The following is a 26,920-nucleotide window of genomic DNA, read 5'->3' on the forward strand; positions in this document are numbered from 1 at the left end:
TCGTTGGGCGCCGAATTTCGCTTGGAAACAACTATAGGCGTCGACGTAACATCCGAGATAAGATCGAAGCGCTCGCTAGCTTCAGCGATGCGCGCCGACGCAGTTGACACAGGGGCGGATTGGTAGTACCAGTGTAGGAACGGCGTCCCATCAAGACAGACCGAAAGAAGGCAAGTGGGTCATCTCACATTTCATGTATTGCATGATTCGTGAGCCAATGTGCGTGTTATGCAAAAAAATAGAGAAGAAATATGTCGATGTGATATGAGGGCGGTACTCCCGGGAAATCACTTTTTCGAAATTTTGCGAAAGGCGCGGCGTGTCGCGAAGGTTTTCGTCCCTCTGCCCGGTTAGGACCGCTGGCTGGCCCCTGTGATTCGTTATACGGATTGCCGGATGCATCCTACGCTTTTCTCGGGTGATGTAGACCGCTCACGCGTAGCGCTAAAAAGTTTACGAGCACTTCGCAGACCACGAAAAAATTGAGGCACGCAGAGCTTTGTGTGTCTAAACTTGGTGTGTCTGAGCCTGCGTTTTGAAGAAGCACAAGAAATGAAAAAAAAAAAGCTATAAGCGGAACTTTCAGGGCCCTAAATATTTGGATAACGCCTTGTACGTGACCTTTGTGCCAGAAGCGCTCTCCTCCTTTGAAGCGTGTTCAGCCTTTTGAAACAAATTGGCGTAAATTTCGGCAGATGTGCCTTTGTCCGTCGAAAACTTTGTTCCCGAGGAAAGTTGTACTGAGGAGCTGAACTTAAGTCATTTACCCAGCAAATTTTCTACTCTGAAAAAAAAAAATGGCGGAGAAATGGAAACGTCGTTGTTCAGCGTTGTACGCCAGGCGCAGGTTGTGCATGGGGGCCGTCTAGGACACTTCACGCATGGATACTGTTTTTTCACCGTCTGCCTCACCTACTTAGCATATTATGGCCTAACAAACCGTTGCGTGCAAGAATCCTGCTCGAGTGTGCATCTCTATAGGACGTTTTTCGGTAATTGCTTTCGCCAGAAACAATACTACGTCGAGCACAAGCACGCAAATCTTCAGATTTGCACTCTAAGCCAACCCTTCGGGCTTTTTCTGTTAATTTGATAATTGTGAACGAGAGGACATGCTTAGGACTTGAAAACTACGTCGGTGGCAACCATAGCTGCATGCTCGCCCATTTAAGTGCTAGCCCGTGAATGTGCGATCTACAACGCAAGCCACAGCACAATGTGCTCATAATACCTTACAGATGTGTAGCGGATACCTCGCTTGCCAGCAGAATAACGAATAGCATATAGTGGGTGCTTCCCTCCTGCATGAAAGTTGCGGTGAACACCATCGTTCTTTATGAAAGGGAACACGCTAACGCGTGGCCTGCGCTTTGCGGCAGCTGCCTACAGCACCATCAACCGACAGCAAAATGAAACATGCTCGCTTTCAGCGTCATCTGTTACCAAAAAAAAAAAATCAATTATGGCCGGTGGATATGTGCTGCTCGATAGTAGTCTCTCTCTCTCTCTCTCTGCTCAAGCCTGCAGTGCGTTGTCCACTGCCAACATATGAAACGTTGTTCGCGACCAAGGCGCAAGCTGCAGTAATCGACCGATATCGCTCAATGCGCGAGTGATCAGGGAACCTAATCCAGCAGCGCTTGTCTACCGACCATAACTCGTTATCTTGCTTGGCCATAGATGGCGCGAACAGCGAACGTGCTTTCTTCCCTTGCCGGTTGAAGGTGCTGTAGGCAGCCCCCGCAGAGCGCAGGCCACGCGTTCGCGTGTTCTCTTTCATAAAGAACGACAGCGTACAGTGCAAATTTAAGGGAACTAGCAAGCACGTGGTCCGCGCTCTGTCGCGGCTGCCTACAGCAGCATCAACCGACAAGAGAAGAAAGCACGTTCGCTTTTGGCGTCGTCACTTAGCAAACGAAACAAGTCATGACAACTGGACTAGCTCTGCTGAATTGGGCTCCCGCTCTGTTATCGCAACGGGTGATGCCACTAAACGCGGACGCGCTTTTATTATCAGTCGGCTGATGGTGCTGTAGGCCGCCGCCGCAAAAGCGCAGGCCACGCGCTCGCGTGTTCCCTTTCATAAAAATTGATACTGTGCAGTACGTGTGAGTACCTTGCATATGTGCTGTGCCATGACGGACATAATGACAGACAACGGACAAACCAAGACCGCAAGCTGCTTCGCCCCTAAAAAAGCTGTTGCCTTATCGGGAAAATGAAGACATTACGTTAACTGGCGTGTGTGTAAGTGACGTTAGCCTGACATAGTTTTCCTTCTTTTTATCTCTCGTTGCGCTATGCTTTCTTTTGTTTCGTCCCTCTATTTCGGGAAATTAACCTTCATCCACGTGCTCATCAGCGCTGCACTGCAGTTGCTGCAGGCAGTGGCGACGTTTATGCGTTCATGCCCAGTCAGCAATGAAATATAGCCACGTGAAATGACACGTTACTTCGATAAAACATCTCGCTGCCTTATCAGAAACGGTCGATCGCCGACAGTCACTATCTGGAGAGTATGACGCCTGCGACCGGAGCCCCCGTTTCACTGCGCTCGCGGGCGCAGTGAAAAGCCAAAATGTTGGGTTAAGAAAGTTTCGCTTAAAGGGCCGCTCGCCACACTCAGATGTGCTCGTGGATACAAAGTAGTGTTTACTTCTCGCCTTCGCTGCCCTTCCTACAAGCAACATCGCCTCCTCGCCACTTATTCCTTAAAAGCACGTGTACAATGCCAGCACTATAGCGTGGAGCCTATCGCGATTGTCGTAAACACGCCGTTATCTCCGAATGCGTAGTCGATAACACGCAAAACAAAGTGAAATTGGTAGATCGCGCACAGCACAGTCATGCGGGACAAAGAACTGGTAGGCGGCTGCATGGCAAAGCCGTGTAGGAGACGATGCTAATCTTATATTTTGCGTATGAGACAGGGGCGTAGCCAATGCTACGGAAGGGGGGCGGTCAGATATTCCCTCCCATAAAAATTTTCGATTTTGCTTGTGTATACACTATACCCGCCGTCCCGCAGATACAAACGCATGCATGAACATATAGTATAACGGAATCCCTCACCCATCGGGGAAAAAAAATCCGGCTATGCTCATAAAATTGAGAGTATACGCCATAATGACGTCACTCGAATCACTGTTCTTGCGGCAAGTGCCCCGGAAAGGCGAAAAACACCAGTTGGAAAAAACGCCACTGTTTTTTTTTTGTATCTCCATAAGCTGGTGAGAGGCCATTCTTGAAGCGAACTAACGTTATCACGTCGGCTTCTAGCTTTTTGGCATGCGGAAGTGACGCAGGTCACGCTTTCGGGTTCAAGCCTGGCTCCACTCATCTCGCGCTGTCGTGCTGAGCCGAGAAGGAGTAGTATCTGGTCACGCTACTGGTCCTCGATATCTCGTGCTTGAATTTGTGGGAGGGCAGATAAATCTGCTTTCTTTTTTTTAAGCCAGAAAACTTACTATAGGAGGAAGCGCCCGCCATCAGCAAGAAGCTTCCTTCTATATGGGAGGATCTGTCGTCTCTCTTTACGGCGTCGTTCATCGTTGCACTTTCTCGCTAAAAACAAAGTTCTACGCTCTAAGAAAAAAAAAAAAAAACATGGCCCTGTATCTGCATGTTTCACTGCAAATGTCACCGAAAGACGATAGTCTTGCGTCTGGAGAGAATGAACAAAATGTTTGGTGTTTTGCGCGAGAAAATCGGTGAATTGTAATCTGGAGGTGCTGCGTTAGAGTATCTCGATCCGTGCAGCGAAGGCGAACGAGCGCATCGAGGCACGTTAGACACTACCGCTATCTGGCAGGCGCGCGCCTGTCTTGGAGGCTATAAGGTGCAGAACGCAAAGCGACGGGCAGGTGACGCCACTGTGTCGTCTTAGCAAAGCTTTGAAAACACTTACCTTTTTGTGTATAGAGTTGCATTGTCAGCGCAGTGGGAAAAACGCTATTACGGTCCTTAGAATCACCACTCGTGTATGACTTCTCTAGTATAGACACACATGCAGAATATTGACGTGTTGTTATGATGTCTCTGGTATGCGCAGTGATTTTTTTTTTTCAATTGACAATCGCACAAGTATGAGTGCTAAAACTTGAGCAATATTGGTGGGCGCTGTGGATGCGGTTGGCTGTTTGGGTTGCCGTTTGGGCCGCTCCAGGTATCATTACGGCGGACAAACAGACAAATGTACAAACGGACAAAAATTTTTGCGTCGCAGCACCTCAAGAAAGACTATCGTCTTTGAAAGAATGCATGCCTCTTTTCGGCGGTTCTGCACTTGCCCGTATACGGCTCTCTATAAAGATATGCGATGACTCGTATACTGCGATTCGCCGAAGCGATTACGATGATCGCCGCGGGCAGTTCACGAATATCTTCGAAACGATACAATGTTTCTTCAATCTTGTCTTCTGCAAGGCAGAGAAGACAAGACTGGTCGGAACGTTGAATTCAGTGACGCCCCGTGCTCATGTATGTTCCATCTACAAAATTTTATCACTCCCTGAAATTCTGTCTTCGAAGAAAGTGATATACGATGCAAGTTAGAATTGACAAAAGAAAAAAAAAAGTTACTCATCGGGAAGACCATCACGTAACTTCGCTCACTATTGTGCCGCATACATAACGGCGAATGTATGGTGTTAGTGGTGCGCTCCTGACGACGAGGTTTCGTTGCGCAGCTAGCTGTAGTTGGAGGTACAGTATTAAAGGAAGGCGATTGTCACAAGCGACTACAGTTAATGGAGCGACAAGTATCGAGAGTGTCAAGCACAGTTCATATTCTGAGGAACAGGTAGCCGGTGCGCAGAACTCCAACAAGTAGTTTTGTATGCGCAACTGCGATAGAGATAAGATTGCCCGCAACTTCAGGGAAAAGATTTTAAAAAATAATCTAAAAGTACATTGTGTACATAGCCACATCGGCCGATAGTGATGAAGAAGCGCATTTGTAAGTGCTTTCATATGAGCCCACACAAAGATGGACTACTTTCCGCCTGTACAACGGCCACCCCTGTTTGGAAAACGGAATGAGCTTAGCAAGCTCGTTATCGGCGCACTTGGAAGAAACGCAGCGCCACGTGTCGCCGTTCTTTTGTGTGAGACAGTACGTGCTCATTGTTAAGGATATTTATACGCCGTGAAGCGCGTTAGATTACGGGATCGCTGCGTGACATCACCTATTGGAAAGACATGGAAGGGTGGTTCGTACAACCGGAGGCGAACGTGTGTTTGTAATTGCCTTGTGAGTGGAGACTAACTTCGAAAATATCAGTCTGCACGAAACTATCTCTCAAAAAATAATAAAATCTGCCTCATTAGACTGTTACACAATAGCGTATTAAAGCTTTTCGTGCGCAATCACTTCCACTTGTTGCCAGTGCTGATGCATCAGACGCTAACCACTTCGGTGCTGTCATTATTATTGAAATATAGCGGTTGTACCAGAGCAATGGAATGGATACCCAATTTCGGTGCTCTATTTCATCGTAGGTGCTGCCTGCCTCAGAGCTCGGACACGGCAGTGGTATCAGACGTCGCTCTAAATCGACCAGCTTCGGCAAGCAGTGTTCGAGATGGAACACGCCAGTCTGGCGGACTAGGCAAGAATGGCTTGGCTCTTCGGGAGCGGTGAGCAAGACTTGTCACGTGACAAGCTCACAGAGCCCGTCAGCGACATCTCCGAAAAATGGAAACTGCTGCCGGCCTTTCTCAAGATGAACGGCTTGGTGCGGCATCACACCGAGTCCTTCAACCACTTCATCAACGTCGAGATCAAGGAGATCATGCGGGCCAATGAACGTGTCACCAGCGACGCGGACCCAGACTTCTACCTCAAGTACCTGGACATCCGCGTGGGTGAGCCCAACATCGAGGAAGGCTTCACGGTGGGACGCCGTACGACGCCGCACGAGTGTCGACTGCGGGACATGACGTACTCGGCGCCAATCGTGGTCGACATCGAGTACACCCGCGGCAATGAGCGTGTGCTGAGAGAGAACCTCCCCATCGGCCGCATGCCCATCATGCTGCGCAGTGCCAACTGCGTGCTGGCCAACAAGACACACTTCGAGATGTCTCAGCTGAAGGAGTGTCCGTACGATCCCGGCGGCTACTTCGTGGTGAACGGAAACGAGCGTGTCATACTGATGCAGGAGCAGCTCTCCAAGAACCGCATGATCGTCGAGGAGGACCGCAAGACCGGAGCGATCATGTGCCAGGTGAACACTTGTGGTCACGCTGCCGCACTCGGAGCATTTATAGTTAAGGTTTTACTTGCTCAGCGCGACTCGTTATACAGCTTCCGCTGGGTTGTCATTCTGCATGCCTGACTTATTTACTTGTGAATACGGCCAAGGTGCATGTATGGTTTGCGCACAATCGTCGTTCCGTGACAATGTGAGAAACTGAACTGACTCATAACAATATGGAGAAATTAAGGTGTTATCACATAGAGCATATCCATACTTTATCATTGTATTAGACTATTGTTGATTGCTATATGGTGTCCCCTACTGCTTCATTTGAAAAACAGGGGTCGCGGAAGTCATAGCTGAATTTAGGCGAAATAAATAGCCATGAACTTGCCACGGACCTGTACCACAGGTCAGAACTGTGCATGTTTTTGAGTGTAGTTGCGGTCGAGCTCCCCTAGTGTTAAATTACAAGAGCTGTTTATTTACCACTTTAAAAGCTGGAAACCACAGGCAAGCCATAATGAGAAGCATACCATCGCTTAATCTTGATTTTTTTGCTTCCACCGGAAAATTTGCTTTCTTTGGAACTAAAGCAACGCGGGGAGAAGAGGTTCTGTAGTTAAACTATATTACCCCTTCCCCCCACCCTTTCGCGCACAAATCCCATGTTTATATCAGGTGCTTGACCGCAAAGTAGTGCAATTAAAAGTGCCATTTTTAATCTATATAAAGAACAGCCCTATATAAAGACGATCGTTGCAGGTCACCAGTTCTACGCACGAGCGCAAAAGCCGCACCGTCATTACTACCAAGCATGGTCGCTACATCATGAAGCACAACATCTTTACGGAGGACATTCCGGTGGTCACCGTGTTCAAGGCCATGGGCCTGGAGTGCGACCAGAGCATCGTGCAGATGATTGGCACCTCCGACGTGGTCCAGGCAGCCATAGCTCCATCACTAGAGGCGTGTCATAGCGCCGAAATATTCACGCAGACACAAGCCCTGCGGTACCTCGGCAGCAAGCTCAAACACCGGCGCACGTTCTTCGGTGGAGGGGCCGGCGGAGGTGGCGGTCAGCGGAAGTCCACCGTCGACGACGCCAGGGAAGTCCTGGCTACCACGGTGCTGGCTCACGTTCCGGTGGAAGACTTCGACTTTCGCGTCAAGTGCTTCTACTTGGCCGTCATGGTGCGAAGTATCATTGACGCTCAGTCCAACAAGGAACTGCTCGACGATCGCGACTATTACGGCAACAAGAGGCTTGAGCTTGCCGGTTCACTGCTGTCGCTCCTTTTCGAAGACCTCTTCAAGCGTTTCAACTCGGAGCTGAAGCTCGCTGCGGACAAATGTATTCCTAAAGTGCGGGCAGCGCAGTTCGACGTGCTCAAATACGTCCGGCAGGATTTGATCACCAATGGACTCTCCATGGCTATCGCGACGGGCAACTGGACTCTCAAGCGGTTCAAGATGGAGCGCATTGGCGTCACACAGGTGTGTTCTGTGTTATTAGTGTGAGCATAATAGTTACATAGCCACTGGTATTTGGCTGCAATCGCGGAACGACGCATTATTCGATGCGAATGCTTTTCGTGCTTTTCGCGATTGGTCAGAGGTGGTAGCGATGGTTCGTCCGTGTAGCGATGGTTCGTCCGTGTTATTAACGTGATAAGCCAGTCGGGAGTGGTAGATGATAACAAGCGATTTCCTTGTTGTGAATGGGCAAGTCATTTTATGCAGGTGGAATGAAGCTGCCACGACATGCTTATACTTTCCTGCGAGTCTGGCTTGGCAGTCACAGTTGGCAACACGAATGTCCCAGCTTTCATCGATTTGAAAACATTACACGAACTATAAACATAAATGCAATATTCGAAACTGAGAAAGCGTAAATCGATTTTCACGAATCTTCCCAGTGCGTTTATTCGGGTCTGGGGCGCGCATTTGCCCGCGACTGATGATCCGTCGATCAGCGCGTCTTCCATGGAGCCGTGAACTCGCCCCGCTTCTAGAAGCCTTCTGCCTTGCTTAGGATTAATTAGCTCCCCAGAAAAAAAACTATCTATAGCAGGTATCTATCTACACTTTGGTATCAATCTACACTACAAACTATCTACACTTTGGTCTCTGGACCAAAGTGTAATAATTGGCACACTTTATTGTGTCACGGCTAACAAAACGCGCCGGGACGACGATCGCGGCTGCACCGATTGAATTCTGCGAAGTGAATGCAGTGCCACCGTCGCTTGATGGAAAATGCTTATTCGCTCAGTGGCCGTGAGACCGGTGTCATCTATTTCAAGCTGCCGCCGAGTTCGCTACAGTCTTAGCTCGAGGGTGATAAGCTGTGATCGTTTAGTGAGTGAAGCGATCCCCGCTACACACGCGAGTTTCGCTCTATGGGCTCGTTGCCTCCCTAGTCGCGTTACCCCATTTTATGTTGCCGCATTCGCCTGAGGATGCACCGGGTCTGGCGAAAGGAAGCGCGCGCGCTAACATTACACTTCACTGACGGCTGTTAACTATTTAACGTCCTTTGAAAGCAAACAAACGAAAAACTGCTCAAGCGAAGCATCAAATCACGGCGCAACGGCTTGCCGCCACTTGCGTTGCCTTCTCCCGTATCCCGTCAAATTGGCTTCTGTGGCAGCATCTAACGTATACGCACGATGCCCACAATGTGTGGGTGAAAAAAATTTTATTCGCAAAAAGTTTGCAGGTTCAAAGGGCTCTTTACACAGGTGGAGTTCTTATTCCGGGACCCCGCTGGACAACGCCTCTAACTCGCGCCCGATAGACTAGAGCTCTTTGAGCCTCTAGCCCTGAGGAATTGCGTAGGGCTGCCTCCCATGCCTTTCTAGTAGGGAAGGGTAAGAGGGAAGGGAAGGATTAATTAGAAATGCCCGCATCATGTGAAGGTTATTGGAGACTTTCCCACAGTGAGGGCACCGCCCGTCGACTTTCTGGGGGAGGTGGTATCCACTCAAGAAACACACATCACCGCATGCAATGTGTTTCTGAGAGGGTGAGTGTAAGAATGTGAGTGTTCCTAGGGATTCCTAAGTTCGACGGAGATGAAAATGCTTGAGGCTCGTGTGCTTATATTTGGGTGTACGTTAAAGGACCCCTGGTGGTAGCGATTTCCGGAACCCACCATTACGGCGTCTCTTATAGTCGTGTGGTAGTTTTGAAACATCAAACCCCAACATTTACAATTCGGGGTTACTAAGATGCACTGAGGTTACTTACACTATGACGAGTTACCAAATAGACTAACAGGCTTAAATAAGGTTGAAAATGGGCTAGTTGCTGCCGTGGTGTCGTGTCCACTTGTCCCCTTTGTGTCTGTCAAAAGTGCGCTGTTTCACCATACGATATAATGAACAAATTTTGATTACAAGGATCTTTTTAGGTCGCGCGTTACTGTTACATAGCGGGATCACTTTGACGTGTGGTCGAATCGGGAAAAGCCAATTTAGAAGGTACGCCGATGTTTTGGGTGTGGTCGAGTCTATTTTAGGGGAGATTCTGATCTGTATCGAAGGTGAGTGTCCTGAACTTTCGAATCCGGTTGAGTAAATTTTCGGGGTGCTGGTTTCCGAAATATTTTGTCTGGACGAACAACCTGATCAATTTTAACGTAATTTGAGTGAATTTTCTGATTGGGCGCAGTAATAACTTTATGGTTCAGACTGGTCAGTTTCAGTTGACATTGAATCTTTTACATATGACGCTCCACTTGGGATGCCCCTTAGTGCCTCAAATCTGTATTGTACTTGGCAGCCTAAGGCCACTGCTCATCTCGCCGTTGCTGCATTTCACTATCTGCGGTGTGGCGTGGTGTGTGAATGTTTGCACGATAGCAAGTGCATATATATCTTCTTGAACCGTAGGCACCTGCAGTATTTTCATTTGGTTTTGTCGGCCTCTTGAGCAGAGCGAAATCCGTGGAGTTTCTTTATATGGAAATCTCGGACAGGTTCGTTCTTTACACTGAGATGCAAAATGCATTCTTTTCTATGTAGTAATGTTATAAAATACCAAGCATTTGATTTTTTGATTGAGCTTTATTGATGGTGGTATTGTATAGAGCAGTCACTCGTAGGGCATAAGCTATTCGCACACAAATGGCCTGCTTCCTCTTTCAGAAGCATCAGATAAAGTCGCCCAATTCTATAGCATGATTGCAGGGTATAAAATCAGATACGTTCGACCACAAAAGTTTGCAGACCGCTCGAGGGTGGGCAAAACTGCCTGTCCACGCCATGTAGCGGTGCACCATCTACTGTCCACTCCAGCGCTGAGCCGGAAACGGGTCTTGTTATTCACATGTGTGACAATTTTCTACTGCCACGCAGTACATCAGTTCGATGTTTTCAAGTAAGGCGCTTATCTTCAGAATGAGCGTCGCACTTACACTTCGATAGCAAAATGAAATCTCCCATGGCTCTTTGAACGGTGTGCTGTTGGGTATATATTCCGTGAGAAGGATAGTGACTGATAATGCTGTGCTGATAAGTTGTGCTGATAATGATCTAGAAGCAGAAGCACGTCACCACGGACACCGAAGAGCGGGTCGCGTTAAAAAGTGAATTGTGGGGCACATTCGTGTCCAGGAAGGAAAACAGCCGGGCCTTCGGTGTAGATACGGATACTTTTTAGGTGTAGTGCAGCCTCCGATCACCGCTTACGTAGCGGAAATCGCGAAGCGGCACTTGGACGCGCGCTCGCGTGGTCTGTAAACATTCGTGGTTGGGTGCACACTCTAGAATAATGCAATAGGCGAACGTGACCTCAATGTACTGATACGTAAAAATGACCAATCTGCGCTAATATTTTTTTATACATCGTTACACAGGTGCTCACTCGGCTGTCCTACATATCAGCCCTTGGCATGATGACGAGGGTCAACAGCCAGTTCGAGAAGACTCGAAAGGTGTCCGGTCCCCGGTCTCTTCAGCCATCGCAGTTTGGCATGCTCTGCCCCAGTGACACTCCCGAAGGCGAGGCATGTGGTCTTGTGAAGAACCTCGCACTCATGACCCACATCACCACCGACGTAGACGAGGCGTTTATAGTGCGCTTACTCCGCAATCTCGGCGTTGAAGACGTGCGACTCCTCAATGGCGAAGAGTTGTCAGATCCGTCGGTTTACATAGTCTTCCTCAACGGCAACATACAGGGCGTCGTGCAAGACCACGTGCGTCTACTGAAGACGCTCCGCCTACTTCGTCGGTCTGGGTACCTATCGGAGTTTGTCTCCCTGCACACGAGCAACTTGAAGCGTTGCGTGTACGTCGCGGCCGACGGTGGTCGCATGTGCCGGCCATACATAATCGTTGAAAATGGGCGTCCCACTCTAACCAACGCCCACATCGAAGACCTCACCAGAGGTTTTCTGTTCTTCATTGACCTCGTACGCAGAGGCATTGTTGAGTTCCTCGATGTCAACGAAGAAAACGACAGCCACATTGCGCTCCGTGAGCAGGACATAACCTTGCAGACTACGCACCTCGAGATCGAGGCCTTCAGTCTGCTTGGAGTTTGCGCGGGTATCATTCCGTACCCGCATCACAACCAATCGCCTCGAAATACGTACCAATGCGCTATGGGCAAGCAGGCGATGGGTACTATAGGCCTCAACCAGCGGGTCAGGTTCGACACGCTGATGTACCTCCTGGTCTACCCGCATCGTCCAATGGTCAAGACCAAGACCATCGAGCTCATCAACTTCGAAGAGCTACCTGCCGGCCAGAACGCGACCGTGGCTGTGGTGAGCTACAGCGGTTACGATATCGAGGATGCCATCGTAATGAACCGGTCGTCCATCGACCGCGGCTTTGGTCGGTGTCAGGTGTACAGGACGCAGAAGTGTGTCATCAAGAAGTACGCCAACCAGACGAGTGACAAAGTACTGGGACCGCTCGTGGACAGTCTCAATATGATGCCGGTGTGGAAGCACAGGGCCCTCGATGCTGACGGCATTGCGCACCCGGGTACCAGGGTAGAGAGCCGCCAGGTACTCGTTAACAAGTGGGTTCCCGTAACTGTCGCCACTGAATCCGAACCTGCACAGCCAACAAAAGTGGAAGAAAAAGAGGTTAGCTTTTTCCTTGTCTATTTGCATGAAGTTTGCTTACAGCGAATTCTTTCTCGTCTCCGTCGTTACTAATCGCAGCTGGGAGCCGGAACTTGTGCGTTCAACAATGCCAAGGTGCAGGTGTCTTAAGGTAGTCATTTCTTTAGTGCAGCTTTAAGAAAGAGTGACGGAGCATCCACTGTTCACTTTCAGGATATACATTGCAATTTATAAAACATCAATGTGCCGACGCGTATCGAAGTCACCAGTTGACGCTATTGAGAGGGTTGCGTTACCAATACCAAAAGAGTAAAGGTAGTACTAAACACAGGTGTGATGGCCTATACGGCAGAAATGCCAGTTACCGCACTACTAGATGGCTACTGAGATTTCGGAGAGAAGTAGCAGTATTGAGTACAGAATATAGTACACCTGATGTTTGGAGTGTAATGATTGAGTACATTTAGGTCATGTACCGTAAGAAATGGCACCTGGTGTCACCAGCCTCTTCCTCCCGGGTAAACAGGAAACCTGTATGCCTCGGTGTGTGTGCGCGTGCACGCGCGCTCATATAGATTAAAATTTTTTGTAAGCCTTCGAGTGCCAGCGCCAAACCACGTACTATCTATTTCGTATTTTGTGGATTTACGTTAATTTCGAGAGCTCGTGGTTCTCGGAATGCGGGTTTACATTGACGGGGGCCCTGGTGTAATATGCATATGGTAATGACGTAAACGGGAATCAATAATTAAACGTTGTGTGCTGACATCCAATCACGTACATGTGCTAAGGATTATGTAGTATCAATATTGTAGGAATGCTGCGAAAGCTTTGTTGCTGGAAACGGGGTGCGAGTTCCGAAGTGTCGAGACCCTCCTTTCTCCCCCTCTGCCGCCCTAGGATTTACCCCATATGCAAGTCTGTAGATTGTACAACACAACTTAGTTTTGTTGTAAGTGCAAATTTGTTGCGATTACTTTTACTCTTGGTGCTTCAGTATGTTGCGTAGGGTGCAAAGTTATAAGTTGTTAGAAAACTGCAAGTTTTTTTTTTATTGAGTTAGGAACTGATGCCTCTTTCACCAGATTTTTTTCACATTGCGCGACGCTTTAGTCTATATTCCAACAACAAAAGAAGGGTTTCATGACTGTCAGTGTCCGTATGTCATATCATTTTGGTTGAACTGTGTGCCCCTCTGGGCAAAATATCATTTTATTCTTGCGCGGCGTATGTTGCAAACTAAAAAACAAAAGTATATGTAGTGGCCATTGATGCCGCTAACATCTTCGCTATCACTTGAGGCTAGAAAGTCAAATAATGTCACCACATCGAGCAGTTAAATAGGGGAAAAAACGGTTGGTCGCTTTCATTGAACAGAATCCCGTGGTGTACAAGGGACTGGAACCCGTGTACGTGGAGAAGGTTCTCATCACATCCAACACGGAGGAGTCGTTCCTGATGAAGCTGCTGCTGCGGCAGACACGTCGCCCTGAGATAGGTGACAAGTTCAGCAGTCGCCATGGCCAGAAAGGCGTGGTAGGTCTCATTGCGCAACAGGAGGACTTGCCGTTCAACGATCAAGGCATATGTCCCGACCTTATAATGAACCCGCACGGCTTCCCTTCCCGTATGACGGTCGGCAAGCTCATCGAACTGCTGGCGGGAAAGGCGGGTGTCCTCCAGGGCAAGTTCCACTACGGCACAGCCTTCGGCGGATCTAAGGTAGGAGTGATATGTCTGTCCAGGATTTGTGACGTTAGATAGCTTGAGTCATTGCTGACACGAGCGATATACAGTGTCAATTTTCATGAATGGGAACACTGCGAGTGCGTGCAACGGGTTCGGTTAAAAGTCTATAAATGAGAGGCTGAATCAGTTTCCTTCAAGAAAGTTAGCAGGGCTCGGTGGGCCTGGTAACGTCTAGTAGCAATTGACGATTGTCTGTGCTCGCCATTTGTGTATTAGTGTTTTTTTCTTCCCTCTTCTCTGTCAGTTTTCTTCCCTATGGGCTTTCTTTCCACTGTTTCCCCTTTTTAAAGAACCAGGCAGGCGTTGTGCCCTTATAGGTGACAGTTGTGAACCTGTTCCCGCCATATTTCGTCTGCGTCTTGTGTTTTCTGTGTATACAAACCAAGTAATAATAATTGCATTAACGTGTGTCTTGCTCTAAGCGATTATCCCGGTAAATGACGAAGAGAAAGATAACGTAAAAATGAACGATATATGCCTGTCAGTATTGTCCAAATGCCCCGCCGCGGTGGTCTTGCGGCAAAGGTACTCAGCTGTTGACCCGCACGCAGGTCGCGTGATCGAATCCCAGCTGCGGCGGCTGCATTATCGATGGAGGCGGAAATGTTGTAGGCCCGTGTGCTCAGATTTGGGTGAACGTTAAAGAACCACAGGTGGTCGAAATTTCCGGAGTCCTCCACTACGGCGTCTCTCATAATCATATGGTGGTTTTGGGACATTAAACTCACATAACAATCAGATAAGTATTGCTGAAATTTCTGTTTTTACCTATGTCTGCGCAGGTGAAGGACGTGGGTGAGGAGCTGATTCAGCGTGGCTTCAACTACCTGGGCAAGGACTGCCTCACCTCTGGCATCACGGGGGAGCTCCTGCAGGCGTACATCTACATGGGCCCCATCTACTACCAGAAGCTCAAGCACATGGTTATGGACAAGGTGCACGCCCGGGCACGGGGTCCTCGGGCCGTGCTCACTCGACAGCCCACCGAGGGTCGGTCACGTGAAGGCGGACTGCGGCTGGGCGAGATGGAGCGAGACTGCCTCATTGGACACGGTGCCAGCATGCTGCTTCTAGAAAGATTGATGCTGTCCAGTGATGTCTGCGAGGTACGTAACGGTGGCCATGTGACTTTCTGTGTAATTGACCTTCGAATGTTGGTGGCTGCTGCAAAAAAGGACAGTGAATTTAGGATTATGCAGTGAACTGTTTCGGTCACTGGGACTAATTGGAAGAGCTGTAAGCTCTGTTGGTTCGCAAATCTGTAGCGAGCTAGATAGATTAAATAAAAGACTTGGCACGCAAAGCTTTCTTTGTGTGCTCTCAGAATCTATGCTTCATATACATAATTGAATTTTTTAATACATATTCCCTCAAATATTTTGAATTTCGTTTGAGAACGAGCGTTTAATTTCTCCAAGTTGATTGTTCACCGATTCATAAGCTGAGTAAAAAGTACTACCAGTATCATTACAGGCGTTTCGTTGACGTGATTTTCATCATTTTTTTTTCTCTGTTAAAGAAGTATTTTCAGTGGTTATTGAGCATGTGGAGGAAAGAAGCGCATTTATTTAGAAAGATAAACATTGGATTGACGAAGACTTTCATGAAACTTGCTAAAGGAATACGCGTTCGTTTGGGATATTGTGCAACTGTGCATGTGGTAGGTTTTAACTTTCCAAAATTGGGAGACCCTTAAGCTTCGCCTTGAAGTGTTGAATGCGATAGTGATATTCTGTTCTTAGTGCATACTTCAAAAGCTTATTGTATGGAATCTTTTGTCGAACTTGTTATTCGCCCACTACGTGACCTTGACGATGCAGTAAGTAACCTGTGGGCCTTTCGTAGAGGATGACTGGCTTAAACTAGGAAGTCATTATTATAATTCTATGTTGTGACACCCGATGGAAATGTACGCTTGTACCACACATTATTATGGCAATGTTTCATGTTGCTTTGTAGAAGCATGTATACAGAATGTGTGTGCTTGTAAAGCGTGAGTTACTTTCACTGCATTTCCAAGAAGAGAAAGTTGTTTTCAATGTATTAACAAGCAGCGGTGTGGCTGTTTGGTAGAACATTCGCTTGCCACGCAAACGACTTGGCTTCGCTCCTTACTCAGACGCAAAATTTTTTATCATCTATTTTATTTGTCTTTTTCAATTTTTTGGTCACGCAAAGTTGTCCTGTTTCCGGTCATGCAAAGATGAAACCAACGACGCTGACACCGACGCCAGAATTTCTGTGAAATGAGCTCTTTAACTATTTCTAAAAGATTACCTCGCCTCAATAAGACCAAAAAAGAAAGAAAAAATCTCTCATGGCCTTTTTACACTAAACGCACACCTTGGCTCTACAAGAGGCAGAGCATGACATCGAATGCTTCAGTTCTTCAAAGTCTCATTATTATCATCGACCAATTCATATAGAAAAGTTTGCAATACTTGCAGGTTTGTGTAGAGAAAGTTGGGGCGTTTGCAACAATGCTCTTAGGACTCCGAAAATTCGATTCGAATTGTCAAGGTATTGTTTCAAATATATCCCTCAAAAGCTGACATTGGCACAGTAGAGCGCGTGCTGGAAGCAGAACTGCAGCCGCAGTGTTTATAGTCGATCTTCGATTTTGCACTCTCAGAAAAAAAGAGTATGTGTCATTCTTTTTGGGGAGTCTAGTGTTTTTCTGCACGTGATTATCTATTAAGTCTTTTGAGTGCCACGACTCTCTCATTTCTTAAAATACACGTTTCTTAAAAAATGCATGGAGTTGATTAACTTCGGGTGGCCACTGGACTGTTTGCATATGTGATTTAACCGTCGTCAGCAATGGACAAACCACAGCGTTCAGCCTTTTATGAATCTGCAGGTGGACGTGTGCCAAACGTGTGGTCTGCTGGGTTACTCCAACTGGTGCCAATACTGCCGCTCGTCACGTGCCATCGCTACTTTGCGCGTTCCCTATGCGTGCAAGCTGCTCTTCCAGGAACTGCTGTCGATGAACATTATTCCACGGCTAGAGCTCGAAAGCCACATCAGTAGCCGCAACTTTGCAGTGGCCAAGCATTGAAGGTGAGTGAGCATCATTAAGGCTTGTTAGGAGGCATGTTATGACTCGTCGAACGCGAATGTTGACTATCGGCGGCGTCAACATGACGGAGACAAAGTCGTCAAGTAACGGCGTCACCTTATGAAGTTGTTGCGACGTCACATATTGCCACAACTTGTGACGTCATACGATGATGTAATCGCACGACATCACCGCTTTGTCAGAGGTGAACAGATTCTGGAGACGTTGCGAAACCAGATTAGGAGCTGAAATTTTGCAGTTCCTGCTATCCCGGAGGCAGCACAGGCCGAATTAGATATGTCTTGTTCTAAGTGCCCAGTTGGTGGGTTCATCTGCCGTTTTCCGAGTATGCCATGACCGACGCTGCAATGACATGGTCGTACCACTTGGTTGGCTCTTGTGCTGTTGTCCAAGCACGGACGGAAGATTATGGGTGACCTGAGTTAGCATCTTCAAAAATAGGCAAGGAAACAGACAAGGGACAAAAAAACAGTGATTATCTGTTCCCTTTCTTCTCCCTTGTCAGTTTCTGCGCTCATTGTTGAAGATGCATGACCAACTCGAGCAAATCTCAGTTTGCTTAAGTGAGGTAGCAGCTGCGGACTAGTGTCCACAGCCACGCTTGTCACCGCTCTACGCAAAACTGATTTTGCCTGTACAAAGCCACTTACGATGCAGAAATCTTTCAGAATGATAGAAGGATTAGTAAATTGACTGAGAGGAAAAAGATGTCGCCTCAGAGGCGCCTAAGGCGAATGGGCATATGGGGTGGCGCGAGTTTTTCAAAGACGATAGTCTTTTTTGGGGACCTTCGACACAAAAATTTTGGTCTGTCTGTCTGTCTGTCTGCACATTTGTCTGTTTGTCCATTCTTTACAGCGTCGGGTACTTGAAACGGCTGACCCCATCCGCAGTGCCCACCATTGTTGCTCAAGATTCAGCGTTCATACTTGAGCAATTGCCAATTAAAAGCAATAATTGCGCATGTCTGGGGCGCCATAACAACACGTACATATTCTGTATGTGCGTCTTTTTCTAGAAAATGCATATATAAGTAACTTCAAGGACCATTGCCCTTATCACGCTGCGCTGACCATGCAATGCTTGAAGGAAAAAGCGAGTGTTTCCAACGCTTTGCTAAGACAAGACGGTGGTGGCACCTGCCCGTCGCCTGGTGTTATATACTTTATCACCTCTGGGATGGGTGCGCACACCCGTATCAGAGCCACGCGCTTCGTTTTCAAAAAAAAAACTGCCCGATGCCGCCCATGTCTCACGTGTGACGTGACTTGATGCGCTCGTTCGCCTCCGCTGCACTCTCGAGGCACTCTAACGCAGCTGGGAACACGGGGTACCCCACAGGGAGCAGTGTTATCACCACTCCTTTTTAACATTGCTATGATGCGCCTTCCAAGCGAATTGGCCAGGGTGGAAGGCACACAACACGCAGTATATGCCGACGATATTACAATCTGGACCACTGAAGGGAGCCTTGGTGAAATGCAGGAACGCCTTCAGCAGGCCGCAGCCATAGTCGAGGCGTATGCCAACGATTGTGGACTCCAATGTGCTCCAAACAAATCAGAGCTTCTGCACGTTAGAGCGAAGCCAAGAGATAAGTCAGCCATACACATCTCCCTGTCTGGGGTTCCCATCAGAGAGGTGGAGGAGCTCCGGGTTCTGGGCCTGTTCATTCACCACAGACTCAGACCGGACTCCACTATAGCGAAACTTAAGAGAATAGGTGAACAGGTAGGGCGCATGATCCACCGCGTTTCCAACAAGCGGGGTGGTCTGCGGGGCAGGGACGCGCTTCGGCTCGCGCATGCCTTCGTGACTAGCCGGATCCTCTACGCCGTCCCATACCTTCGCACTAACAAGCAAGAAGACGAAAGAATAGATGCCATCATTCGTAAGGCTACTAAACGAGCTCTGGATCTCCCGGTGGCCACTTCCAACGCCAAACTGAGGGCGTTAGGTGTGCTCAACTCCTACCAGGAGTTGCGGGAGGCCCACCTTATGAATCAATATACGCGGCTCGTGCAGACGGCTCCCGGGCGCCGCCTGTTAAACCGCTTACATATACAGCACACTTGCACTGCAGAGGAGGCGGAGCGTATTCCGGAACTGTGGCGGCATATGCTCTCGGTCGCTCCACTCCCCAGTAACATGGATAAGCACACGCACGAAAGCAGAAGACAGGCGCGGGCTCGCACGCTTGGGAGGCAACACGGCTCCCGACCTGGTGTATTCTACGTAGATATAGCAGGGCCTTCGCCCACGGGATTTTACACGGCCTCTGTAGTTCACCGGGAAAAGCATGTCAATGGGCTCTCGTTCCGAGCACAAAATACAGAGCACGCTGAGGAAGTCGCGATAGCGCTTGCTGCTGCGGACCCCAACTCGAAAGTTATCATCACGGACTCCCGGAAGGCATGTACTCATTACTTGGTAGGAGAGATATCCCCCCTAGCCAGCCAAATTCTAAAACGGGCTCTCGCTGATCCAGCCCCGAAACGCATCGTATGGGCTCCTGGCCATCAGGGCTTACGAGGTAATGAGGCCGCTGACGCGGCCGCCCGAGCGCTTACCCACCGGGCTCCTCACCTTGGCTCTTATGACTCGGAGGCCAATACACCGCTGCTGCGGTTCAAAGAAATTCTGACCTATTATCGTGACACTCACCGCCTTTACCCGGCTCCTGCAAAGGGGTTGAGTAAGGCGGAAGAGCGAACTCTAAGGCGCCTGCAGACAGGTACTCTACTCTGTCCTGCAATCCTAAAGCATTTCGATGCGAACACAGATGGGCGGTGCCCATACTGTGGGGAGACGTGTGATATCTTCCACATGGTATGGGCATGTCCGAAAAATCCCCACCTACCCCCTTCCCCTACCCCTTCCCGTGAGGCATGGGAGACTGCCCTCCTCAATTGCTCATCACTAGAGTCTCAACGGGCTCTAGTGAGACGGGTGCGAGTAGGGGCCTCGTCATGCGGTGTCCCGGACTAAGGACGCCGACCATGTAGAAGGGTCATGCTTTGGCCCCGTACCTCTCTCTTCTCTCTCTTATAATAAATGTTTTTCATCATCATCTAACGCAGCGCCTCCAGAGTACCATTCAGATTTTCTTGCGCAGAACATCAAATAAATGTTCTGTCGACTCTCTCCACACGCAAGACTATCATCTTTCGACAACATTTGCAGATTAACATGCAGATACGGTAGCAAGATTTAAAGGGACACTGAACAAAACTTTTGCCGCCTATATTTTCAGCCAAATCGCCACATTGGATCCTGAAATTGATAGAGACAGCCTTCATTCTAAAATGAAACTACATGAAAATAATAAATTTAATGCCTTTTTCACAAACTGTCGCATCTAGCGGCAGTGCCGTGAACTAGAGGAAGTGATGTTGGGGGACGTCAAACTCACCGGAAACTGGCAAGCCAACAATGCCAGCCATCGCCTGCATCTCTCGACTCGCCCATCTTCTACTTCGGTTCCCAGAACCGGGATCGGGATGAACAGCAACAGCAGCGAACAATGGTTCCGGCTAGAGCAAAGCTCCGGCACTTTTGTGAATGGGAAAGAGAGGAATGAAAGCACGGCTGGAGGAAAGGGAGGACAAGAACGCGTGTATCCTGCATGCTCCTCGGTGAGTGTGACAGTCACTGCTCACAGTCCATCAAAAATACAACCAACTGTTCAAAAATACGGGAAAGAAAGTCTGTTTATAGGAACAGTCCATGGCATCTTCCCAGTGGAATTTCGAAGTTTTGTCAGTTTTTCCAATTTCTGTTCAGTATCCCGTTAAGGCAAGGACGAAGCCCGCTGGAGTTGCCCAATAATTTGTATGACTTATCGCTCACACTCTTGATTTTGTCTAGGCACTGGGGCTAACATCTTTGGAGATTGTGCAGCTGTGTGGCCGAACTTTGCTGCATCGAATTTAAACGAACAGCTTCAAAGTGTTAGCTACGCCTCTCATGGCGTTAACGCTGAGAACGACGTAGCTGATCGCACAATAAATGAAGACCGCTCGTGACACCGATGCCGAACGCTTCTTCGTTCCTTTTAGCCACGTACTGATTTCTTTCTATGAAGACAAATAGGTATAGCGAGAAATAAACGTAAAGACACAGACTAAAAAAATGAAGAGCAAGAATAGCCATGTATAGTACAATTTAATATGGTATTGCAATGGTTTGGAAAAAAACAGGGGAGAGGGTAACAAAAAAGTTCAGCCAAGTTAGAGCCAGATACCAGCTCAGCCGCCACCTAGCCTTGTGATACCTAATGTAAGCTGCGCCATTTTTTGTCTAATTGATTAGCTTTTACGTTTTTATATTTCAGTCTGACGTCATGGTTTTTTGGTAACTGTATTATCGCTCTACAATTAGGACTCGTGCAACACATGCTCATAGTACGTATGTCTTCAAGCCACTGAAATACTGTTGTGACGAACTGCGTGCTTGGTTGAACTGCTGTAAGTTTGCTTGCTCAGTGAGTCCAGCGGCGATAACTTCTTGTGCAAAACATGTGCGCAAACGTAGAAGTGACTACATCCGAGTGACTGACTTGGACAACCAGTCGGTGCATTATACCTCTGTCACCGTAGCAGTGTCTCGACCTATGGACGACGCCATGCATTACGGCGTTATATATATATATATATATATATGTATATATATATATATATATATATATATATATATATATATATATATATATATATATATATATATATATATATATATATATATATATATATATATATATCCAGCGAGTGTCTTCTGTGAATCCAGTGATGAATAGAAATTGGCTTGAGCGGACAAACGTGCGAAAACTTTTATTGCTCCTACGTTTCGGCCGGGGTCCGGCCTTCGTCAGGGAATACATTGCAAATGTCAACGTGCTGCTTATATACATTGGGGGCCCCCAACACGTGTCTATTTAATATCAAATGTCACATATATGACAGTGGCACACAAATCAACATGCGGAAGAGCACGATGTGATAATGACAAGACTATATCACGAAATGATAACATACGGTGAAGTCTGCGCAGCAAAAAAAGGCGTTTTTCATAGTCACGGAAAGGATCAACATAACAAGGGTGATAATGTACCACGAATGCATTTAACAATATTGCGTTAAAACAACTTGATGAACTAACAAGAAACATAGGTAAACAACCAGCAACAATGCGCTAAAAGAATTAACAAAAAACAGATGTAAAGCAACGAGAACAGCAATATGTGGCGATGGTGATTTGGAAAAAAAAAAAACTTTGGTAAAAGTGAGATACATGGCATTCATGAGAACGAAATATAACAGAATTGTATGTAACAGGCTGAAAACTGATGAAAGCTGCAGACATGTGATAGGGAATTTAGCCTTGTCCGTGACATAGTGATCCCGTTGCTGAACGTGCGCCCAGGAACGTGAGCTTTCCTGCGCTTTCGTTAATGCCGAATGACAGTGCTTTAAATTTGTAGATGAGAAATGATTCGCGTGCTTCCCGTTCATGGTGAGACTTAAAACCAGATTCTAATATGGTTGCTGTTAGGTTATCGAGTGAATGTCCTGTCGCATTCAGGTGCTTAGATAGGGGTAGGTTTGGAAAAGTTGTGACATGCGCCTTGTGGTTATTAAACCGCAGTCTGAATGGTGTCGCTGTGTGGCCTAAGTACTGAAGCTTACAGACTGAGCACTCAAGTAGGTACACACAGTTACTTGTATCGCAATCGTAATCACCATTAATTTTCATTGTGAAATTTGACGCCGAACTGTGGGCTGAAATAGAGGTGGTCATGTGTACGCAAACCTTGCAACGTGGTTTGCCACAAGGGTGGCAACCTGAATGGGCAGGATGAGTTAGTACAGATGAAGTCAGCATATTGTGCAAGTTTCTCGACCGGCGATAGACTACCCGTGGCGATTCCGAAAATATGTTTTTGAGACGGTCGCTCTGCATAAGAATGTTGTGGTGCCTTCGTAGGATGTGGTTAACGTTTGGTGCTGATGCGGAATACGTTAATATGAGGTTTGTAGATGGTCGCTGTTGAGCAGGCTTGTTGGAGTGGAGGAGCACGCTCCTGTCCACTTCATTAGCACGTTTAATGGCATCGTCAATTATCTGAGGCGGGTACTTTTGTCTTCTTAGTGCATCACTGAGCTTGTCACAATTATCCCTGAAGTCAGATTGTGCGGAGCACAACCTTTTAAAACGGAGCGCCTGGCTGTATGGTATGCTTGTCTTGTTGTGTCTTACGTGGCTACTTTCAAAATGAAGGTAGCGGTGTCTATCAGTCGACTTTCTGTAAAGCTTTGTCGTTAGTTTACCACCTGATATGCATACCGTGACGTCAAGAAAGTTTATGTTTGATGCTGAGTAGGCGAGCGAGAAGGAGATTGATGGATGAAAATTGTTAAAGCTTTCCACAAAAGACAAAAGTTCAGTTTCCCCGTGATGCCATATCAAAAAGATATCGTCAATAAAGCGTTTATAGTATAACGGTTTTAGGGTGCACGTGGCAAGAAACCTGTCCTCCAATGTGCCCATGAATATATTGGCGTAATTCGGTCCTGCGGTTTAATAACCACAAGGCGCATGTCACAACTTTTCCAAACCTACCCCTATCTAAGCACCTGAATGCGACAGGACATTCACTCGATAACCTAACAGCAACCATATTAGAATCTGGTTTTAAGTCTCACCATGAACGGGAAGCACGCGAATCATTTCTCATCTACAAATTTAAAGCACTGTCATTCGGCATTAACGAAAGCGCAGGAAAGCTCACGTTCCTGGGCGCACGTTCAGCAACGGGATCACTATGTCACGGACAAGGCTAAATTCCCTATCACATGTCTGCAGCTTTCATCAGTTTTCAGCCTGTTACATACAATTCTGTTATATTTCGTTCTCATGAATGCCATGTATCTCACTTTTACCAAAGTTTTTTTTTTTTCCAAATCACCATCGCCACATATTGCTGTTCTCGTTGCTTTACATCTGTTTTTTGTTAATTCTTTTAGCGCATTGTTGCTGGTTGTTTACCTATGTTTCTTGTTAGTTCATCAAGTTGTTTTAACGCAATATTGTTAAATGCATTCGTGGTACATTATCACCCTTGTTATGTTGATCCTTTCCGTGACTATGAAAAACGCCTTTTTTTGCTGCGCAGACTTCACCGTATGTTATCATTTCGTGATATAGTCTTGTCATTATCACATCGTGCTCTTCCGCATGTTGATTTGTGTGCCACTGTCATATATGTGACATTTGATATTAAATAGACACGTGTTGGGGGCCCCCAATGTATATAAGCAGCACGTTGACATTTGCAATGTATTCCCTGACGAGGGCCGGACCCCGGCCGAAACGTAGGAGCAATAAAAGTTTTCGCACGTTTGTCCGCTCAAGCCAATTTCTATATATATATATATATATATATATATATATATATATATATATATATATATATATATATATATATATATATATATATATATATATATATAAACACATCACGTGTTTTGCTCTTGCAGTGGCGTCATCCGCAACTGCCCAAGGTTGGACTGGCTGCCGATTGCCGCGTCTTATGATCGACAGCTCAAGCTCACCGCCACTCGCATTCACCGCGATGTTCAAGCTCCTCGCCTGCAGACGTCAATGAGAGTTGGCTGATTTTCAAGACGTGGAAAGCACGCTCATAGGCAAAGCTGACAAGAATATTTAAAGACAAGAGGTGTGCGCTTCGGCTCGCCAAGTCTGCAATCATGCTGAGTGAGGAGTGGTGCGGAGGGCCTCGTTTGTATGTTTGTGTCTACAAGGCTTGTCGTGAGCTTATAAGCAAATTTTGTGAAAAGTGGTAAGAATAATTTAAATATGACAAATGAGCAATGTAGTAACTGCGCTGTACTTTTTTCAATGGCTCATTCTTTCCTCCTGTTTACGAGTTTGTCGTAGCTTACAGACACCGATGGAGATATTCATTTAAGGCTATTTTAATGTCCATGACGTTCAATGCCAAGGGCATAACCATTAGCGTGGATGGCAGCTGACTGTTCTTCCGCGTAAACAAGGTATGTTTTTTTTGTTATGTAGAAGTCTGCAGTGTGTACACAGCTCCAAGCTGTTTCAATCGACGGACTCCGAGATATTCACGGCCACTATGCTTGCTTGTTCAAATAATGAGCGGTATAGAAACTGCGACGTTGCCTTGTAATTTAAGATGTGTTCGTGTAAGATGTATTCTGATTTGTTTCCGGCTACCTGCTAGAGCTGTCGAAGCCTGGCTCGAGCTGGACACTTTCAGCTGAAGGGCTGGTCATGTATACTGTTTACTTTTGAAGTGTCCCATCTGCAAAAAAAGTTGTTTGAAAAGCTCTGAGATTTCATCTTTGAATAGTTTATGGAGCAACGAATTGCTAAAAGTCTATATATGTGTTTGTTTGCAGGCGAAAATATTTTGCTGGCGTAGTAAATTGGTTGGTGTCAATAAAGACATTTTACACGTTGCTAATCTCGTACTCCGTGTATTCATTCCTACAATCGCAGGCAACATTATTACAAAACATTACGCGTGGCTTTATTTGACTTACCGTTGTAAAGGGCAATGTGCTGCAGAGCTGAAGGGAAGTCTCTGCGACGAAAGACAGTGATGCAAAGGGAGGTGAAGACGGGCATGGTCTATAGCACTGAAGAAATATGCTCTCCGCTGACCACCTGCGTGTCTCCAACATGTGTCCCCCAGCCTTCTCCGCTATACTACGCTACACTCGTTCCCTCCTCAGCCTCGCAGAGTGCTAGAGGCAGAATGCTGGACGACCATGTGTGTAAATTTAGGTGCACCCTAAAAATTCCAGGTGACCGAATGTATCGAAGCCCTCTACTACGGCGTCTCTCAGTCGTACTGCTCAAATAAATAAATAAATAAATATATATATATATATATATATATATATATATATATATATATATATATATATATATATATATATATATATATATATATATATATATATAATGTGACGTATGATGCGATGGTCGAGAGGCAGAGAAGGAAGAAGTGAGAGATATAATAAACATGGGGTATGAGCCAGGCCACGTCGCCCATTCATTGTAGCCTCACACGAGTCGACAGGATGGAAACCTGCCTGCCCCTTCATCAGTCACTCATCATCGACGCAGTTCCCCAGAAGACACCCTGACCATACATTGACTACCGAATCATCGCCTATAAGGACAACGACTGGCATCATGACAGAACCATCGGCTGACCTCGACATCCCCAAGTACACCGGATCAGCGGACGACGGACCTGTACAGGACTGGTTCAACCTATTCGAGGTCCACGCCGCCGCTGCATCATGGTCAGAACGGGAAATGATCACCAACTTCACTGACTACATCTCCGGTGAGGCATTCAAGTTTTACCTGACACACATGTTCGAAAACGACAAATCATGGCAAAAGATCAGGGTAGAGATGATTACCCGTTTCAAAGAATACGATGAAGACCTGTTCAAACCTCATCAGCAGAAGGCTTTTCAACTGACCCATCACAGATACGCGAAGTCTTCCCGCAGTAAGCCTATTTTCCAAACGAGATCCCAGAGAAAATATACCACCATTGTAACATCATATGACTCTTCCGAAAAAACGTCACGCATTCGAACACCAACTGGTAACGTGCACGTCTCATCAGACAAGGTAAAGCGTCCGTATACCGAAAGGAATCTAGAAAATTTCGCCAAAAAACTGAACCTAAACCCGCCTTTCCCAAGAGCAATGAAATCGGCATTTTCAACGTGTTCA

General features: G+C 47.0%; 1 protein-coding gene across 1 annotated transcript; it reads left to right on the plus strand.

Annotated features, from left to right (window-relative positions):
* LOC119167264 (DNA-directed RNA polymerase III subunit RPC2-like) lies at window positions 1-25,625 on the plus strand. Its single transcript, XM_075866833.1, has 8 exons — window positions 1-170; window positions 5,500-6,227; window positions 6,966-7,697; window positions 11,062-12,303; window positions 13,660-14,004; window positions 14,814-15,137; window positions 16,892-17,094; window positions 24,649-25,625. Exons 2-7 carry the CDS (start codon window positions 5,616-5,618, stop codon window positions 17,090-17,092), a joined length of 3,456 nt encoding a protein of 1,151 aa, XP_075722948.1. The 5' UTR covers window positions 1-170; window positions 5,500-5,615; the 3' UTR covers window positions 17,093-17,094; window positions 24,649-25,625.
* The last annotated feature ends 1,295 nt before the right edge of the window (window positions 25,626-26,920 follow it).

Source organism: Rhipicephalus microplus, chromosome 6 (genome assembly GCF_043290135.1).
Source record: "Rhipicephalus microplus isolate Deutch F79 chromosome 6, USDA_Rmic, whole genome shotgun sequence".
Taxonomy (NCBI): Eukaryota; Metazoa; Arthropoda; class Arachnida; order Ixodida; family Ixodidae; genus Rhipicephalus; species Rhipicephalus microplus.